Here is a 21,555-nt window from a genome sequence, read left to right as displayed (position 1 = left end):
GAACACTTCCTAATTGGTACTTGTACAAATCATAAAGAGTCAGTGTATTTAGATCCATAAATAGAGGAACAGTATGTTTACGATAATCGGTATGGCTTATTTTACGAATAATACGATTTTGGAGTTTAAATAGATTGTTTAGTAGTATTTTAATAATAAACAAATATGAAGAGTGAAAAAAAAGGGTCCAGGTAATATAATTATCTCCTGGTTCCGACCTGGACCTTGCCGCCTCTGAATCCAACCGGCGCCATCGGGTTCTTTAAACAAGCATTTGGTGCTCATGCTGGAACTAGAAGGAACTAAGAAGAGATTGGCACTGTCGGTGCCTAGACCTGCCGGCGCCTTCGTCGTGTCGGAACCAGTGGCGCAGATGTTCCGAGCTGATGTAAACCCGTAAGCCAGTCCGTCGTTGCTATATTATTAATCTTTCATTTTTTTTTAAATAAAACAAAACTGTTAGCAAACTGCTTATCCATTAGGATCGTATAACGTCAGGCCAACTAACTTTTACACAACTTTTGTTTTTTTGGGGGGTCGACAACACTAGATATAGGTCAGGTACCGTACCAAACATGTATGTGTTGAACATGATAACACTGAACTCACCGTAGGCGGTCGTTGGCCTGGTTGCTCGTTGATACGGAATACCAAGTGTCGCTGGGTCGAGTACAGCATTTATTCCCATTTCAATACCAGGTGGCAAGGTTTCAAAAAGTCGGAAATAATCGGTCATGTTTATCGCGGCAGTAGGGAAGGCCAACAGTTGATCAGATGTTCCGTAATGATAGATAGTCTCAATAAAAATTTCATGCGCCCTCTTGTGATTGCATGCAACAAAAATAATACCCCCTGTCAATAAAAAGGAGCAAACCCAATATTATTCTCGTGTCCTATGATATAGAGGCTAGTCGTATTCTTTCTCCCCCTTCCCCCCTTTCTTGAATATTTCTCATTTTAAATTCTTAAATATCTAAAGAAATTATAAGATACAAGGTCACCAAGTATAACGATAAGGGAAACTAGGTTTATTCACTGAATAAACATTAACTTGCTAATAATAAACAATATTCCTGTTTTGCATCGAAACTCATCGAAAAATTTTCTACTGTTTATGTTAGCATAGAAAAGAATATTGGAGATCTCCTGTCACGGCCCTTAATCAACAGACTTGAAACTAGTTCCGCGAGAAGGGAACCTCTGACGGACACTTCTGGGCTAAATACCTGCACATTCCATAATCCACACAAAGTGTGACGAAATCATTAGAGCTAACGTTTTGGTTTTTACCACTCACAACTAGCACATTTTAGCGGCGAAAGGTTGTCCACCGTTCGTTTGGCAACTTAACACGCGTCTTGTCGTCGACCAATCAGAAAACTTCTTTGAGGTATTTTCACATCCGGTTAACTGAGCGCCAGTTCTAGTTATTGTAGTGCGCATGTGCGCTACAATATTGCCATTACTGGCCAAGTGAACGATACCTACATGACTGGACGTTGAAACTGCAAGTTTCATATAGTCTCTGTACATTTGCAGTTTCAGGCTTTGTAAGTACCTACATGACTATACTCCCTGGTGTGTTGTCCGCCCCCCCAAAAAAAAACACCATGAACAACCGAAAAGTTCTTCCTAATACTGCAAGCACTCCACGCGCTACTACAATACTGCGTATTTGCGGGCAAATGCAGTTCTAGTTATTTCAAAGTCTCTGAAATGGAGAATACAAGACTTATGCATGCGATTCATCTCGTAATTAATGAAGACGAGATATGTTAACGGCGCTATACGAAATCTTTGGAAATCTGTAAACGGAATAGATCATGCGCAGGACCAATATATGACAGCGCCCTCTCAATCAACGCTGAAGGTCCTCGTTTCGTTTCTTGATTCATCATTTTATATGAAGGTTGGTAATCAGTCAGTCTACAATAAGCTGTATTGTTATGACATGTTAATTAATATGCAGCAGTTTCTACAAAAGAAAACCAAAATAAACTGAAAGAAAAAGAAAAGAAATATAAGCATAATTAAGATTGTACAGTTACAACTTTGTGTGCTAAAACCACAACAGAGCTATGTAGCGTTACGACCGTTGATTGTGATAATTGTATAAAACGTGTACACCTGAGACGGTGTCATTTCCAGGCGCGTAGCCAGTTTTTTTTTTCTGATATCGCTAGTAATTTCAATATAGAAAATGCCTAGATGCAACCTCCAAGGCCTGGGATGTGCCATTTCCAGCGATCTGGGAGGCATTTTCGGCCAAAATTTTCTTGTAGACGCTTCGCGCCAACTGATGGTGGCGCTACGCTTAGATAGTTTCCAATGCCGAATCTACGGCTCTGATACAGGTTTGCCCCTCCCTTAGTAAATTCCTCGCTACGCGCCCGGTCATTTCTTTTTAGACCTATTTATTGTGTGTCTTTACACCAAAGCCAGTTTTGTTACTACTAACATATTTCAAGTTGACTTGACTGCTATAAGCCTTTGTATGTCACCTTTCCCCTTTATAACGAAACTATACAGGTTGTATTCACACCCTCATAAATTAAAAGCTTAGGTTAAAAAGCTTAGGCCTACTGCACGTTCTTGACACTTAGACCTACCATCGTAAACACCACCGCTATTCAACGGGAGACTTTCGGTTACTGAAGAGTCGCACCCCGGTTGATCTGTTCCAGCGTTAGGATAGAAGTCAACGTGACCCACTGCTTGGTACATGCCATAACCTTGGAGAGGAAAGTATGCATTATGAGTTTGGTTTGCAGCGCCGTCAGACCAGATGAAGGAGGGTTGTTCTATGGATGATCTACTACAGCCTCGCGTCCGGGGTAAGTCACGATTGACACAGGGGAATATGGGATAAACAATTTTAATATAGGCCTACTTGAAGAAAAACTCAAGACTTGAAAAGTGGTCCCCGGTAGCATAGTAATTGTCCCTTCAGTCGGATCTGTACCCAAATCTTCCCGGACCCCCTAGAGGTTCGCGGTACCCCAGGTTGAGAGGAAGGGAATTTATGCTCTGGTGACCTTAGAAAGTGACTAATTTATATTCTGAATGTAAAGGGGTGTGCAACTGAATATTTGAATGGCCTTTATTTTTATTTGCCTTTCTGTTTATGTGTGAGCTTGATTGCGCGTGTGTTTATTGGGCAGGGTAACAGTTGTACAAGGGAATTCTGTTGAGTGAATAGATTTCGATAAGAAATTTAAGTAACCGCCCTACTAAAAAGTAAAAAGTAAGTGGGAACCCCGGAGCAGGGGAAGGGTGGCTGGTAGTCGTTATTCAAAAAGAAGAAACATAAAATAGAAGTGGGTGGGGCCATAAGAGGTCAGGGTTTATTGTCAAGCTGGTGGCGTCTTACGTCATGTGGACTGACACAACTCGAGTTAGAAAAGTAGAGGTTGTTTTGGGCGGAGATGCGGCCTTTCGTAGGTGGCAAAGCATAACATTTATTTAGTTATTATGAGAAAACTTTCTTTTCTTTTTACGGTGGTAAGGATTATTAATCGCACAACTAACTGTGATGACGCCCATACTCCTGAAAAATGTTAATATACTTGACCTTTGACTTACCTCGCTGTAGCAAAGGGGACACGTCCGTGTGGTACACATCTACAAAGGTAGCATCGGTCGGATCCAGACGGACCTGCGTGGCTGTATTTTCAAAATAAGGTTTCGATGGGTCCAATCCTAGAGAGAAGTTCGACAAATTCAGTCTGGTTAATGTGATAATATTCAAAATGTTGATAATTTGTTTAGAAACTAACAGGAGACCCCAAACCGGACTATAATTATAGATCTACAATAATAATAAAATCATATTTGCTTTTTATATAGCACTTTATACCAGCGATAGGTCTCAAAGCGCTTTACAGACATTATATTACCCCTGGTCAATGATAACCTGTCCCAGAGACAATCCCTCTATAGTCGGCAGCAGTTATTTACTGCGCCCAATGACAAGTTACCTCATATGTACCCATTTAACCCCTGGGTGGAGAGAGGCAAGTGAGATAAAGCATCTTGCCCAAGGACATCACGTAATGAATTAGGCAGGAATCGAACCAGCAATCCTTGGATCACGAGTCCGAAGCCTTAGCCAATTGGCCACCAGGCTACAGCTACAGCGATCATTGTCATTATAGCAATGTCCCCTAAACAGGTAAGGAGAAATCGTATTCCATTTGGCATATATCACGGACTTAATATTCCTTCATACGCAAGGCTGAAGACTTGATCAAGTCTAAATATGACGTCATCGAGCCACATCTACGCTTGGTATTTTGGTTGTTTTACTCTATTAATTACAATGTTAGTTTTTCTGTAATAGAGATAGGGTTTTGCAAATGTTGAATCTAAAATATTTAGCCTGTTAAAACTATGAACGTTGGTTTCAATGTCAACATGGTTAACATAATACTTCCTTGAAAATAGGAAAACTGTCAATTTATAGATACCATGAAAGATGTTTCTATATGAGATTTATCAATGCCAGTAATGGAAAAACCATTGAATCTTTGTGATTATACCCTGAAGTTGTAATACTGTGTTATTTGTATATACCTGTTATTCTAGCAAGACCGGCTTGACGCTCGCCTGCGTACCCAGCAACATGAGCTCCCAAGCTGTACCCAACGATATGGTAGTTAAGGGCACTGGCTGCCACAGTGTTAGGATAAAGAGCCTACGTTAAAGTTTGAAAAGAATAAGAAGAAGACAAGATTAATACTAAAGCTGATCAGACATATAAACAAAGCAACGAGTATATGTATTTGATGAGTGGCATAGGCAATGTGATGGTATGGAGGAGGGGGGGGGGGAGCTAAGGGGAAGACCATCCCCTATCCATTGTCAGTCGTGAGAAAATGGTTCACTCGTGGGTGTTTTTATAATCAGCTGAGAGTTAACCAGCCCATGCCCCTGGCTTACCCCCCCCCCCCCACACCTTTTCAATCTCAATGGTAAAGATATCGCGTATATTGATTAGCACAAGGAACGCGTAAAAAGCAATGCAAGGATCTGTTGGGATCTGGGAGGCTCGCTCATGCATACCAGCTAGGATATTTGTATCGGGGGGGGGGGGGGTGGGCACAGTAGTCTGCACAAGGGGCGGGGTGGGTGGGGTACGGTCTATGAGACAGGAACAGTAAACTGGTCGAATTTAGTCAGATAAACAAGTCAAATATGGAAACTGCGAAAGAAACGAAAAGACATAGGCCTATATATACATCCTTTATAAGAGCGCCATCAGTATTTTTCCTGAAATATGCTAGACCTTCAAAAATTGGTCACTGTATTCCATCAAATATTATATTGCCATTCACAGAGTTGCTTCCATATAGAACTGCAGGGGATAATATGTTTGTACTGAAACCATCCGCGAAGAATAGCCAAAAAAAAATGTCTTTCCGATCTTCCAGATCAGTATTGTTTTAAGGTATCAACAACAAGCATGGGAATAGTGTATAACACTGCTGATGAGGTTTAAAATAAATATAGAAAAAAAAAGTTGCAATCGCCCAAAGATCATTAATTAAATTACTGCTATACGATTTAAGTAGAACATATTGACATTTTCGTTGTTGTCTAATTTCATTTAATATTTTAATATTTTTTTCTTTATTTACACGCGTTGTAAACTCCATTCATTAATGACAGTATAGAAGAAATGAGATCACATGAAATATGACACGTCAGGGTTAATGAAAAGTAAAGTAAATAAAATGAAAAAGATATCAGAAACAAAGCACTTTTTACCTTAATGTTGTCCATCAACAGGCTTATTTCTGCGCCAACGAGGCGCGCATTTGATGTTGCCTTATGATACAGTTCGAATGCGCCTGGAAACCAGTCAACGCGGATTATGTTGTAGTTACCAACGGACAGGAAGGCTCTACCCATCGTCTCAATCCAGCTTGAGTATCCCGATTCACCGTAACCATGGACAAGGATCTTAGTTTCCAGGTTAGGGTCAAAGTTGGAATTTGCTAACGAATCTGGTACGAGATTTGAAATAATATCATATTCGAAGTCGAAGCCATTCGATGGTGTGTTTAAGACAAACTCGGTACCCACGTCCTCCCTGCTATCCGGTAGGGGGCTAACTGGTCGGTCAGGAATGTCCAGGAAAGGGGGAAGGTTGTTGAAACATCCTAGATCAGGATAACATACTTTCTCCGCAGCTGTTAATCGGTATAGAAAAACAAAGTATATTTAAATATGAAAGAAAATAAAGTTTGTCGGAATTATAGGGTTTTTAACATTACAGGAAAAGAGAGTGTTTTCAAATGAGTGTTCTATATCAGCAATCAATGAGTGCGTTGCTAAAGGAGTGTTCTACCAGTAGACAATGAGAGTGTTGTTAAAGGAGTGTTCTAGTAGGAGAAAATGAGAGTGTTGTTTAAAGTAGGGTTCTAGCAACAGCCAACAAGAGTGTTGTATGAACAGCCAACGAGAGTGTTGTTTAAAGGAGTGTTATATCAGCAGACAATGAGAGTGATGTCAAAGGAGTGTCTAGCAACAGACAATGAGAGTTTTGTATAACGTTAAAGCGTAATCGTTCAACAGTCGACGTAAAGAAACAAACCCTGTTATTTTGCCTGTGTAACTGCATGTAACTATACTGTGCCATTTCTATCCGAAAGTTTCCTAATAAAAGATTTATGGAAAAAGGCAGAATGACGCGTTGGTCAGTGTACTAACGGAGTATACGGCGGCATGTTACTACGACAACAAACTGAAAGGGTGACATTATGTCTGTGGGGGGGGGGGGGGGGGGAATGGGGAGATTAGGACAGTATGAAGAAAGACAATCAGCAGCAAGGACGATGATACCACAATAAAGAAAGAACGAACAATAAAGAACAAAGAAAAAACAACAAAAGAACAATAAAGAAAGAACAATGTAGCATAGTAATTGATACAAATAAAAAACTACTTAAGAATAACTAATACAAAGTAGGTAGGAAAATAAGGTGCTTACTGTAGAAGGAGGGGGGTGGAGATGGTGCTTATTGATTATTGTTTGCTTAAGTTTCTCTTTCTGAAGAGAGTGACGCCTGTTTTGAAGTGACAATAACTGATTATTTATGCATGTTTTTCGGATTTTTCACTCTCTTACAGACATAGCCAATAAAAAATTAAGACTGACATTTTACGAATTAAGATCAATTAAAACTGACTATCAGATATATCTTTCATTTGGGCAATGGTATCATACAGAGACCCAATTGAAGGATAAGGGGGGGGGGGGCAGGGGCGGTGGTATAGGGGTGAGTTGGTTAACGGAATAATGTTATACTCCCAAGTGGTGTAATTTTGTATTAGAGATACCGTGCGTCAACTTTAAAATGTTTGTCTATAATCTTCCTGCAGTGTCTTAGATGAATTACCACATGCCCAATCTTCCTCTCCCTCCTCCCCGCCCCTCCCTCCTCCCCGCCTCCTCCCGCCTCCTCCTCCTCCCTGCCCCCTCCCCGCATATGTGACATACTGTAGTCGTACCCCACACCACCCCCACCTCCCTGCCTGAACATCCACACACACCCACATTTAACACAATGTATTCCTCATGAGACCATTTGGACAAATTTGAAATACAATATCATCGAAAAATATCTGCAAAGATAATAACACACACATAATGGTTAGGCTTGCTTCGATTTAAATGCACGTGTTTTAGGACATAAAGTCAATTTGACAGCTGCCTATTACTATCAATTATTATACCAGTTATATCATCATTCTTGCCTCTATGTTCCCGTCACTAAATATTCTTCCATTTTTCATATCCGAACACCTCCGCAAACGCCAATAGTTATGGTTATGGTTAGCTTCACAAATTGTCTTATTGAAAGCGAAAAGGATCATTTTTTTCTTGTATGTTTAGACCTATATTTTAATGTTTTTGTTGTTATCATTTTATTTTCGCAAACGGTTAACAGAAACTGTTCTCGTCATCTTCGGCCTTCATCCTCAAATTTTAAAGAACTTAATTGCTAGTTGATTACCCGCTTAAATATAAGTCATTACGTGAGCTCACTAATGTTTGATATTGTTGCATGTATTGAGGCAGATAGAACTAAAGATGTTAAAATAATAAATCCGTATGAAATATAGAGAAAACAAATTTAACGATAGTTTAATCAAGCTTAAGGGAAACATATAAAAACGAAAAGGGACTTATACGAACCAGCTCCAAGAAGGAATATGCTAAGTAATAGACCAATCATCTTGGCGGCTTCGTCGGTGTAGCTAGTCATACAACTGGAACGAATCTCGCGTAGCAAAAAAAGTCCTCGAATGTACCAGCAAGGACGACAGAACTTTGTGTGACGGTAGCAGTAAAAGAAATAAGATTACTGGCGCCCTCTATCCGTTTGTTACACTCGAATTTAAATATAAATTGGTTGGTTTGTATGCGTTATATTCTTGACGACAATGTCATGATGACAAATTTGAAATGAGGGTGGGGGAAGAAAGGGGGTATGGTTAGAGGTTTGATGAGATAGGGGAATGGTAGGGGTTAGGGGAAGGGTAGAGGTTATGGAGGGCGAGGGGAGAGTATTGATCGGGTAAGGAAGGAGTGAGACATCATAGGTAATGGCTGGTGGATGGGGTCAAGGGTGAAAGGTATACGGGTAAGGGTAGGAGTGGATAAACCGGCAAAGTGATAAGTAATGGTAAGACCGATATGGACTGGAGGGTGGGCGTAGGGTTACCGGCAACAGAATCGGACCAGGGAGATGAAATGGAAACAACTCCCTGATCAAAAATTTCCAATTGACTTCATGATTAAATGTTATCCTATATCTGGTTAGGATAGTTCACCAGCATGGAGGCCAACTGGGGTCCACATTAACATTGATCACATTCTACCATTCTCTATATACGGTTCTTATTCGAATTAACTTTGCTTTTATAAATATTTGGTCTTTCATTAATTTGTATTAAAATGACTTTTCTCTTCCTTGCCTTGCCCCCCCCCCATCCCTCACTTCCCCCACCCCTTCTTTCTTAGTTTATTGCTTCTAACTTGCTTTCTTTTGGCTTCCTATTTTTATTTTCTGTTGATTTCTCTTATTTTCTTCGGTTCAGTGACTTGACATGGCTTATCTTTGGCCCGGCTGCATGACTTACTCTGTACCGTTTGGTGTTGGCTTATCTCACGCTGTCCAGACCGGCTGTTTAACTCACATGGGTTTTTTGTTGTCTCTGGTACCCTTATCTTTTCATAGTGTCAATAATTCATATAAAAATAGAACCGACAACAGACAATAATGCAATGAAAGTCCGTGCTTCATGTGAACGACACACTTGGTGTATCGATTTGAAATTAACAACGATATCTCGGCCATGCACTCTAGAAAGATAGTTTCTCAGTCTAGAAGAAGACAACCGACCTTCAAGAATAATACTAACTCCACATACAGGCGCCGTAGCAAGAAATTTGCCAAGGGAGGGGCGAAGCTTGTAGGCAAACTATCTGAGCGAAGCGCCACCATAGGTTGGCGCGAAGCGTATAAGAAAATTTTGGCCGAAAATGCCTGCCAGATCACTGGAAATGGCACTTCCCAGGCCTTGTGAGTTGCATGTAAGCATTTTCTAATTTGAAATTACTAGCGATATCATAAAAAAAAAAGCTCAAGGGGGGTTGGGGGCGGTCGCCCCCTTCGCCCCCACCCTTGGGCTACGCGCCTGTCCATATATGTAAGGCAGACGAAAGGGATATTTAAAATAGTAAATTGTGGGGAATGTACAACTATGATGTTACCATCCTTAGCAAATTCAACTGAAAAGAAGAAGAAAAAATGAAACAAGAAAAGAAATATGGAGTAACATTCATCAGCAAATCAGTTTTGATTTATGAAAGAAAAATCTATACAAAGCATCGTACGGTAGTAAAATTTGCATGCAATTCCTACATTGCATTAGCGAGATATCGGTTGATGGCATCGTCACAGAATTTACAAAAAAGTGAACTTGAAACAAACAGGTGTGACGTCATGATTTTTGGTTGTTTGGTTTTTGTCCTCGGTTATTTCACTCTATAATTTTGACCTTGAATTGGATTCGGTTTCAAAATTCTTTTGTAAGATGTGAAGATATCAATACTTTTATGACAATATTGTATTCATATTTTATTAAAACCATCAGTTTTGAAGAAAATTTGGATAAGGATTTAGAAGAACAACTTGTTCAGTGCGCATTTATGACGTCACACCTGTTTGCTTGAAATTCACACTTTTGGTACAAAACATGTGAAATTTCGAATATTGTTATCTCGAACACTATACATAGGAATTGAAAGAAAATTTCACCAATATGCTTAGAATATATTTCTCTTTTATTGACATGATTTTATTGTGTGTGTGTGTGTGTGTGTGTGTGTGTGTCCTTTTGACTGTATGTGGAGTTAGTATTATTCTTGAAGGATTGTGAGATATCCTTTTGACTGTTTTAAGGTCTGCGAAACACGGAATACTGCATTGCACTAAATTGCTGTTCTATCTAATTGTCAAGTATTACTTAAACGGTTACTCTGAAGAGGTTTCATCATGACATGCCTCATATAGTCAGGACACGTACTAAGCTATTTTTAGGTAGGTGTTACGAACGAAGGGGGTTCAGAGAACCTACAGCCCGTTGGGGGGAGGGTGGAGGGGAAGGGTGGAGGGGGGTCGGGAAATTCGAAAAATGCACAGCTACAAAATTATTATCCCAGGGGCCGACCAGGGTTCTCAACACCACTGATTATGGTAATTTACACTTCATCGGTGAGAAGTTGACTGTGACTGGGGAGCCGACTTGTAAACTAAGTTTATGCTTGTCTTGTACGTTAACATTAATTTGGACAAAATGTCACACGCTTATTTCACACAGTGCAGACAGACACTAGTCCACTTGACTTCTAATGGCATAATCTAAAATGTATGTGTTTACTTGTTCGCCATGTACCGCCGTGTAGTATTAGTACCCGAAGCAGGGACACGTCTCACTAAACACTGTCTGGTTAAATATATCGGTTGATTCTATAGGCACTGCAGTGTTTATGCACGTTATAACTCGGTGACAAGTCACATGTTTGGAAAAAAAAATGCTGATTTTTTTTTTTCTGTTCGTGAATTAAATATTAATGTATTGTAAAAATTTAAACAGGGTAGAGAAAGTGCTTTTTTAGACACAGATAGATAGATTATGGATAGAGAGAGGGGTGGGTAGAGAGGGGTAACTATATTCACAAAGTGGACCTCCATTAGCGGCACCGTCATTGCAGCGTCTATTATTCGGGTAAAACCGTCAATTTGCTCGGTAAACAGAAAACATTGCTTTCTGAAATTATCTATTTTAAATGGGCATTCTGTTTTTACGAGACTCCTTTACTTTTACAATTATGTTTGTACATCATGTGTCTCCCGGCGATAAACATAGACACCCTCCTCACCCCTCCCCCATACACACCTTTGCCCTTCGCACAGCTCAACAACAACAAAATATATGACGCCACTGTAAGTTGTATCGAACATTCAAACACAAACAAATAAGGATAAAATATAATCAGATGAGGAATTTTTCAGGGATTTTTATTATTATTAATTTTTCACATCATTTATAATACGATGTTATGTTTCTTATTACGTCATATTTTAACAAAGTGATATCTTCATGCAGTTCTAGCGTTTGGTAATATTAGCTAGTGACACTACCCAACGGTGCAGCAAAGGGTCTACAAGCATGGTACTTGCGAGGGCCAAATATCGTATAGTTACTTTTAGCTTTGTACCCCTAGCAGAATGATGGTACAATTGAAAAAGGAAACAAAGACCTTTCACTGGCAACATAGCGGAGGGGAACAATAGATATGAGCGGAGGGGAACAATAGATATGAGCGGAGGGAACAATATATAAGATCGGAGGGGAACGATAGATATGCGCCGAGGGGAACGATAGATATGAGCGGAGGGGAACGATAGATATGATCGGAGGGGAACGATATATATGAGCGGAGGGGGTACGATAGATATGAGCGGAAGGAACAATAGATATGAGCGGAGGGGAACAATAGATATAAGCGAAGGGGAACAAAAGATAGAAGCGTAGGGGAACGATAGATATGATCGGAGGGGAACAATAGATATGAGCGGAGGGGAACACTAGATTTGATCGGAGGGGAACGATATATATGAGCAGAGGGGAACGATAGGTATGAGCGGAGGGGAACAATAGATATGAGCGGATGGGAACAATAGATCTGAGCGGAGAGGAACAATAGATATGAGCGGATGGGAACAATAGATCTGAGCGGAGGGGAACAATAGATATAAGCGGAAAGAAACAATAGACATAAGCGGGGGGGGGGGGGGGGCGATAGATATGAGCTAAAGAACTAATGATCTTTTGTTCTCCTTTCTACTGAGCTCAATTGTGTGGTATGACACATTTACCTTACATTATAAGATCTCTAGTCTTTTGTCCCCTTATTATAGTAATGAAAAGCATAAGCTATAGATCCCACGATGCAGTCACGTGACAAGGTTGTGTTTGTTCGCCTTAATTCTCGAGCACCTATTAATTATTATGCAAATACTATGAGATAATCATCTCTATGAGTTACTCTCTATCGTTTTAAATCCTTTAACCTTTCAAGAAACAATAAAAAATAATTTTCTATATTTTGCGCAAAATTAATTAAAATAATTTTTATATTATTGACACAATTCTGATCGATTAATTATCCTTTTTTGTTTTTGCAGTTAGCAAGGCAGAAATATGACGTCATGTTTGTTGGAACGCACAAGCCCGTCCGAAACGGTGCTGCAGAAAGTAGAGCTGGAAACGATATAAAAGAAAATAAAACAATTATTTAATATTTCAATAGTTGTCATGGTCACTCCCATCGACACTTTCTCGTCTATCTAGGTAGTTTTATCCTCGGTGGAGGAGGGGGGGCATGGGGGAGGTGAAAGGGAAATTTGCTCTATAAATATGACAACAGGAAAACCTTTATCACTGTTTTGTGGTATGGACACGCGGCAAATACAACCTGGTTAATTTGATAGCAAAAATGTTTATGATCTACAATATATTAAAATTAATTTTGTGCCTATACAATCACCATTTAAAGTTATTAATGGCTATTATAAGAAGCGTCGAGTGCTATGGGACCAATTATTTCACAAACCACAACTACCCCCAGCCCCCTTGCACCCCTCACTTTTAAACATGTGAAATTCACTAATTCTTATTCCGTTTTTTCTGGGCCCCTAGCTGTACCCCCATTACCCCATCCGCCCCCACACCGGTCTCATCGGCCTGGTTATTACCTTTGTCTGACGTCTAAAGAATCGACCTCAATACGGGATACGTAGACATCCGGGTTCCTGAAGATATCCCATGAGATTGGATTGTACCAGTCACCGTCGTACTCCCAGGAAAATTCGATTCGCGTCAATGGTTCAGCGAAGGAATTACCGGCTCCTGTGACGTAATAACTCAAGCCTGGTTCATACGCATTTTCTCCACTATATTAGAAGAACAAAATATTAGTAGTCATTTCCTGAATTAGAAAGCGGTTTGTGTTTCATTTGTACATGGCAAAGAAGAAGAAGAAAAAGAGGGGGTCACACCAGATCGTGCCTGATCACGTGATCATCTGTCACACTGCTGTTCATTGTAATAAGATTCTCTCAACCCAAGATCATTTGTATGTGGACACGGTTAAGTAAGTGTATATATAATTATAATATATATATGTACATAGGCGTAGGAGCCTAATTTGATTGGTGGGGGGGGGGGGCTGTAACGACTTGCCCAAAAATATAACTAAAACATGTCAATGTGCATATCATATAGGCATCCATCCGGTTATTACATCACATGCCAATAACATACAATCATTTTCCGTATTATTACCTTTCCATATTGGTTATCATTATTGGGGAAGTCGTTACAATATTAATGATAATAATAATATCAGTTTAACCATTGAAAAACACATTGCAAATTATTCTTCTTTCAGTAGGTGCCCGCAAAATTCTCAGCATATTGCCAGAATTTTCACAAACAGTTTTGGTTGGGGGGGGGTTGCAGCCCCCAGCCCCCTCCCCCTCGCCTCTTACGTCTATGTATATGTATATATATTTACCTTATTTTCTGACAAATGTTAAGACTGAGTAAAGCATGACTTACGTGTTAGCCATGTGTATCTTCTCAGTCCACAGGCCAGCGTCATTACCGTATCTAATATATAGATCACCGTGAGCTTCGTCGGCATCACGTGGATCGTCAAAATAGACTTTAGCTCTGTATTGACTCTCTATAAACAAAGAAAATGAAAGACATTAATGAATCTCCGTGATTTTTTGTAAATACGAAGATGGGGGTAGTGACGATTTTGGGAAGGGGGGCAGCATGAGGTGGGGGTGGGGATGATGTGGGGTGGTGGGTGGGTGGTAATTGGGGGTAAGGATGGTCTAAACCTCCGAATAATAACATATCAGCCTGGCACTAAGATTTAAGTGCATATGTGGTATATATACTATAGCCAATATAACTGCCTGATATCACAACGTGGGACGTGATACGTATAGGACCTATACCCAGAAATGATATTACTGTGTTATGTACATACCAACGGCGTCCCTTCAGTGTATCGACTTTCTATAAGTCTCGAAAAACTATATACTATATATATATATATATATATATATATATAAAAAGATGAAAACAAAATCATATCTTCGCCATAAAAGATGCAACGAGGATGTGGTTTTGAACTAAAACATATCGACAATTTCCACCAATTTTCTTAACAGTTAATTTAAATACCAGAACCACCCCCACCTTCCCCCTCCCCCTCCCCCTTCAGAGTGACACTTACTACAGTGAAGCTCGTCTTTCTCGTCTACCGTGCGGGTTACGTAAGGTTGGAAGTATTGTGTCTCAGAAATCATATAGGATTTATCTGCATGGAAGCCCATGGGCATGGCGTTAGCGGCATCGTAATATCCTGTGATACCGTCTACGTAGTTGTCGAGATTGTTATCGGCGGTAGGAGAAGCCATGAATCTACAACCGGAAGTAATGGACTCAATATACATCTCATGAGCCTTCTCGTGATCACAGAGGACATATTGTACTCCACCTGGGTGTGAGGTAGATGAAATCAGAGGAAGGTATCATAATTCCAAAATCAAACTGATTACTTTAAAGTGAAATGTAACGGTGAAACCAAAAACCGCAGTTGCATTTGCATATCTGCAAATTGTGTAGCATATTAATCGTGTTCCAATAAAGAGTCTCTAATAAAGAGTAACTGGTGTACCGCTTTCTACAGCGGTAGTAACTACCGCCCTCTACAACTTATCAGCCTATATATATACATATATATATATACATATATATACATATATATATACATATATATACATATATATATATACATATATATACATATATATATACATATATATATATATATATATATAGACATATATATATATATATACATATACATATATATATATATATTAAATATATATATACATATATTAAATACATATATATATATACAGATATTTATAATATACATATACTACTTAATTATCTACCTCCATCTACAATTAAGTATATACCGCCCTCTAATACTTAATTATCTACCGCCTCTACATTGTTCCTCATATGTCGCATCCATTACCTTAGTACCAAATATGAAAGTAATCACCTTCGTAAATCGTTCCCTCAATAAACAAAATTGATAGAATGCGACTTGGGCAAGCAGGCTGATCGTGACCTCCGTTAGGGTAGAAATCCGCGTGTCCAGTGGCCTGATGCATACCCATACCTGTTAAAAGAAGTAAAGTTAAGATTAAGAAGAAAATACTGTTGGAGAAAGAAAGCAAACATATGACGTCACCGCTGTTAATTACAGTGACTGTATTATAAGTGCCGAGGTTATCACGTGGATATTATTTTGGCTATTTTGAGGCTATTATTTGTATATTGTGTGACGATTACTAGGTTTTAATGCGGATATTATGGAGATATCATTTGGCTATGATGTGACTATTATGGGGTTATTTGGGGATATTATGGCTGCCATAGTGGAATTAAGAAATCCCCGAAACAAAAACAACCCATACATACATACATAAAACAGGCACTGCCATTCAGAAATATGATTCACGCCGTTTGGAATAGATGAAACATCTTGTCGGTATTATAATACAGGTTAAATGTTCACTTGGCAAAAGCACGACATCACGTGCCTACATTAATGACTTTAAGGTGATTAAGGTGATAAAGTTGATGCGTATGAAATTCATTTTTTCTACAGTGGTATTACCAGACGTCCAAACTAAGAAAAAAAAATATGTATTTTTATATACTCGCTCTCTGAAATAATCCACTCGGCAGACGAGTTGAGTTTAATGCGGGTTTCAGTGGGCGAATTCAAGATTTTACTCTATAGTACAGGAATGTGGCCCTGCGGTCGTTGTATAACCGACTAATGGGGCACATTTAGATTATAAATTAGATCTATATAGTTAGGTCTGAACTCAAGATTGTGCTTATAACTACTTTGGAGGTTAGAGAGGATGTGTTTACACCCACACACGGCTATCCAACACCCTGGATTCGCCCCTGAGTTTACATGGCGACATTTGTTCGTTTTTGTTTCTTATTGTACGTTTGTTGCAAATTTTATTTCGTTAAAAATTCGATATGAAACAATCGGTATACTAAAAGGATGTATTTTTAAATGTTAGGGCGGGGTGGGATTGAGGAAAAGCCTTATAAGGGGCATTAATTAGCAACATTTTATTACACAGTCCATAGAATGTATACCCTCGTGATTAGTTTGACTACAATTTCGCGGAACCGGTTAAACTTACCCATAGTACGGATTAAATTAGTATCAGCGTGTATGACGTCAACGAACTCAGCATCGGTGTGATCCAATCGGACAATGACGTCACAATTTTCAAAGTAAGGACCGGCTGGATCCAAGGCTAGATTTGAAACCATAGGAAATGCAGGAAAGGAATTATATCATGAATATATGCTTTGTAAAATAACTTGTCTTCACTTCGATGTACACAACCCTTGGGGTGGGGAAGGGGGTGAGAGGCAAGCCCCCAAGGGGTGCGAAGTTATTGGTGTTAATGAAACGTATTTTCTTAAATGTTGAGTACATTAACAGCTGGTAAAAGGGGTACAGAAACACTTAGTTACAAGCAGCAAGTAAAGAGAAAACCCACAAAAAGTTAATGATTTAAAATATAACCTTTAAGTTTTTAATTGAACTCTTGAACAAAAGTAAATCTGGCTAAATCAGAAAACTGTAAAAGATCTCTCTAAATGGACAAAATACTCTTTGATAACCAGCTTTCCCGAATGGCTATAAATAAATTTTGCGTGTGTTTCGCTTGTGAATGTCAATCCAAAATCATGATCAAATAGTTTAAAGAATTGCCCGATGGTATAGAAATATATTTGTTACATGACGAAGCTTCGATATGATCAGCGATAATTTTGGGAAATATCGGGTGTTTTTCTATATATCAACCGATAGTTGTTGGGATGAATTAGATTTACCAGATATTCTGCCGAGTTTGGGGTTATGTCTCTCCCCGGCGTACCCGGCGACATGAGAACCGATTCCCCGGCCTATCAGATGATAGCTCGAAGCATCACTGGCTGTTGATCCAGCTGGAGCATACGTCTGTAGTAAATATCAAGCAAACAACTCGTATTTCTAGCAGGGTTACCTGTGTTCGTACCTTGTGCTTTTGTACTCAGTACTAGGGGAAATTTATCGATACTAGTACAAAATTGAGTACTTATTTACGCTTATAGCCTTGTACTGGTACTCATACTCATTCCGAGAGTATCCTGCTCGTTGTATTATAAGTCTGCTCTATGGTATCACATGTAAACTAAACCAGGAAAATATTTTGACTTGTAGCATTGGAAGTGACAGATTTTTGTTGTTGCTGGAAGTGCCATTATTGAACTGTTGTTGGTATTGAATTAAATTCCATCGGCACTGGTGGCAACTCTCACCGTCAAGTTAACGAAACTCAGTTGGATCTTTAAAAACTGAAAACAAGCTTACTACAGGATTTTTAATGCAATTTAGGTCAATGTGACAGGACGGGTGGGGGAAGGGGAAGGGGGAGGGGACCAAGTCTGACGACTCCTGCAGGTTAGCAAAAAAATAAGTATAAAGCAGACTATTAAATGAATGAGAATAGAGTAAGAATAAAGAAGATAATCACGTAATGTTCAGTCTGGAAGCGTTGACAAAAAATGGACAAAAGTTTAATTAGTGCCAGCCAGAGGAGGTGGGGGATGACTTACTGTGAGTCTGCCCCAACCCTGGCAATACCAACCTCCCAGGAGTACCGAGCCATTTAAATAAAAACAAAATACAATTTAGGTAATGAATAAACATATCAATAACTATGTAATAGGATTAGAAACACCAGAATATTGTTGGAATTCGGTGCACGAGCAACCGGGGGGGGGGGGGCATGATCGGGGTAAAGGATTAAGAAATAAAATCATTAATGCGTAAGTAAGATTTGTAGGAACGAACTCACTGTTTTGGTCAGGTACGTTACCCAAAAGCAGGCCTGATATGAGATGGGTCAGATGGAGCTAAAGGGTCAGGGAAAATGTTTTTTTTTTTGGGTGGTGGGAGGGGGGGGGAAATACAGGATAAACAATAATATGTTTATATTCCCATTCTCAAAATGTACCATAGGAACTAAAAGGGCGCTCATGTAATATCATAATCTAATGTAATATTATGCTGTTCTCATTGGCCGGTACTGCAAAGATTCTATCGCAGGTATGAAACAGTGGCGTGTACGTGAATTTAAAAGTTTCAAAGTTTGCCTCCAGCCCCACCCCGACAGATTTAAGTAGGGGCTTGCGCCTTTATATGGAAGGGCGTTCTTCTGTTCCTGCATCGGAAGTGTTTCATTTGGAAGGGGCGCAGGCTAACAGAATCTACCGGTCAAATCTCGCAAAACCACTTCTTTCGTATCATAGTGTATACCATACGACATGATTGTTCGGATTACGGTGTGTATACATGGAGCAAAACATAAATCTATACAATATTTCAAAACATTAAAATAATGCTCGACTGAAAATAAACAAAATCCCGGGATAGCTATTTCACCCCGACTGACGTTGTAGGTGTGTGTGAGGCACCCCCCCCCCCCATTGCGTACGCCACTGTTCGGTACATTCTACGAAATTCCTTACCAGCAATTGGTCAATGAGGAGGGCAATCTCTGCTCCAACAATTCGAGCATTCGATGACATCTTGGCGTAATGGTCGTTGCCTGGTTTCAGATCCCACGAAACCCGGAAAACGTTATAACTCCCCTGTGACAGCATTGCCGAACTCATATCGGTCATCCAGCCTAAATCTCCAACCTCCAAGTATCCATGAATGATGAATTTAGTCGGTAAGTTAGAATCGAAATTGGACGATGAAATTGTGGTCAAATCCTGGTTGGACACTAGCTGTTGGCCAGATTCATTTGGGTTGGTAGGGGTGTTCAAGAGAAATGTGGTGTTGATGTCCTCGCGGCTACTTGGGAGCAAACTCAGTGGCCGATCTTGGAGGTCCAAAAATGGCGGTGCGTTATCGAAACATCCTAAGTCTGTATAGCACACCTCACCGGCAACTGTATTGTAATCACGTGATCATATCAAAATGATGTATTATAATTGATGGTATTGTCATTTCAACTTTTTTTTCTGTTAAACTAATTTCTTCTGAATTAAACTTTCTCAAGATGGTTGACTCATTTCAAAAATTTATTTATTTGAAAAGAAGATTCGAGGCGACATAGATTGGCTCATATAAAACGCACTCTCTATACCTGTTTTGTGAGAGATAGGGGATGGGTGTGTGGGTGGATGAGGTGTGATAACCAGGGAGGTACAAGGGTTATTCAAATTGCCAATGTGTGAACCGTACGGGCCCAAACAAGAAAAATAGTAAATGCCACGAGATTATTCGGGGAGAGGTATACTCATACAGCTGAATATTGGAAAGACACTTTTCACTGTTGTTGTAATTCAAAGATTATGAAGGAGAAGCTATATGCTCCCCAGACTAACACAAAAATGGTATATACGACGTAATTAACATTTCGGTCGATTCCCACATACTGCAATGAATAGGCTATATGTATATTATAGAGATTGTGCAGAGAATCTAAACTTCGGTAGCCATGCAGGCATATCCGACAGACGAATATCAAAACCAAGGAACTCTAACTATCAATTTTTCCCGAGATTTTTGAATTTAAAATCGAAAACGAAATTTCACATATCTTGAAACCTATATTATTAATCTTAAGTCAACAACAAATATTATAAAATTAAGAACAGGTGAAAAACAAAAGACAAAAAAATATAATAATAATAACAACAATTGCATGAATTTAACAATAATGATACGAAATAATAATATTCTTTTAAATATGGAGTTGACAGACTACTAGGCCACAAGAAATTAACTTTGGCCACATATGATGTAAGTGTATCTGAATTTGCTATTCTTTTTCTGTTCTTTATCTCAAAATTAATATTTCGAACTGTTGCACTCAATATTGACCGCCGATTCATTGAGTACGTTAAATGATTAATAAATAAGAAATACTTACAAGTTGTGCCGAAAAGAAAGGCGAGAAGACACAGGTTCAACATCTTGGTCCTTCGATAATGTACACATTGAATTCAGAAACGTTATGGTTGTTGGAGACGAACACAAAGTTAAGCGCTACATCAGAAATTGAGGGCGGCCTTCAATATAGTTTGAAGAAAAAACTGATGGGATCAGTTGCTCAGAAATTATTAGCGGGCTTGATATTTATTTACAGCTGTTTGTCCTCAAGAGAAATTGTGTTACCTAATTTGTCACTGTGCACTTGTTTTGTATTCTGACCGAGGAGTTGAACAAAAGAATTCGAGGTCCTCGGATGTGATTCCTAAAGAATCACCACGTCCTCGAAAAGAATTCTATTGTTATGGGTTATTGTTAAGATTGGGAACGTGGATTTGAACAATGGAAAAAATATTGTGGTCCTCGGTCTAAATGGTCCTCGGTCTAAATGTATATAACACGCTTGTGCGCGCGTGTGTGTGTGAGTGTGTGTAGCCCTATGATATAGAAACATTGTTGATGGAGGCATATAACGTCATTATGATGACGGGAATATGGCCACAGAGAACTATATAATAGCAGTGACGCTATATATATGTTTAAATCTTTTCACCGTAATTTGATTTGGCCTCAAGTCTACTCAATTCCACCTTTGTGATTTGGCATTATTTTATGAATAATGCTACATTTACACAGCATATGCCGCAGGCATACAAGGCTGACTTTGTATGTGTGTGTGGGGTGGGGAGGGGGAGGGGTTCGTGTGTGGGTAGGTAGATGGGTGCGGTTTTACGATGTGGTTAATAAGGATGGAAATGTTATTTTAGTTTGTAGGTCTGGCGACCTTCATAGGCTCT

At 39.3% G+C, this 21,555-nt stretch overlaps 2 protein-coding genes across 2 annotated transcripts in view; both read right to left on the bottom strand.

Moving 5' to 3' along the window:
* LOC139984322 (inactive pancreatic lipase-related protein 1-like) overlaps positions 1-8,361 on the bottom strand; it is a 15,085-nt gene extending 6,724 nt beyond the window's left edge. The window contains exons 1-6 of the mRNA XM_071998189.1: positions 8,201-8,361; positions 5,767-6,191; positions 4,573-4,693; positions 3,583-3,699; positions 2,610-2,732; positions 610-852 (exon numbers count right to left, since the gene is read on the bottom strand). Of these exons, the coding sequence (XP_071854290.1) occupies positions 610-852; positions 2,610-2,732; positions 3,583-3,699; positions 4,573-4,693; positions 5,767-6,191; positions 8,201-8,270 (1,099 nt within the window). The 5' untranslated portion in view covers positions 8,271-8,361. The remainder of the gene's footprint in view (positions 1-609; positions 853-2,609; positions 2,733-3,582; positions 3,700-4,572; positions 4,694-5,766; positions 6,192-8,200) is intronic.
* Positions 8,362-11,575: 3,214 nt separating this feature from the next.
* Positions 11,576-20,857, bottom strand: LOC139984319 (pancreatic triacylglycerol lipase-like). Its single transcript, XM_071998186.1, has 9 exons — positions 20,700-20,857; positions 19,285-19,712; positions 17,605-17,731; positions 16,902-17,018; positions 15,731-15,850; positions 14,888-15,151; positions 14,197-14,323; positions 13,332-13,529; positions 11,576-12,837 (listed from the first exon to the last, which is right to left on the bottom strand). Exons 1-9 carry the CDS (start codon positions 20,740-20,742, stop codon positions 12,762-12,764), a joined length of 1,500 nt encoding a protein of 499 aa, XP_071854287.1. The 5' UTR covers positions 20,743-20,857; the 3' UTR covers positions 11,576-12,761.
* Positions 20,858-21,555: the final 698 nt, after the last annotated feature.

The sequence above is a fragment of the Apostichopus japonicus genome, chromosome 17 (genome assembly GCF_037975245.1).
Source record: "Apostichopus japonicus isolate 1M-3 chromosome 17, ASM3797524v1, whole genome shotgun sequence".
Taxonomy (NCBI): Eukaryota; Metazoa; Echinodermata; class Holothuroidea; order Aspidochirotida; family Stichopodidae; genus Apostichopus; species Apostichopus japonicus.
The sequence above is the reverse complement of the archived record's forward strand: the minus strand, read 5'-3'. Positions and strand labels throughout refer to the sequence as shown.

Excerpts from the sequence above, each read along its gene's own strand:
- LOC139984319 (XM_071998186.1), bottom strand. The coding sequence starts at position 20,742 with ATGTTGAACCTGTGTCTTCTCGCCTTTCTTTTCGGCACAACTT. Across the intron at positions 17,732-19,284 it reads TCCTCATTGACCAATTGCTG|ACGTATGCTCCAGCTGGATC; the intron begins GTAAGGAATTTC and ends TATTTACTACAG. Across the intron at positions 15,152-15,730 it reads TGAGGGAACGATTTACGAAG|GTGGAGTACAATATGTCCTC; the intron begins GTGATTACTTTC and ends CCTCACACCCAG.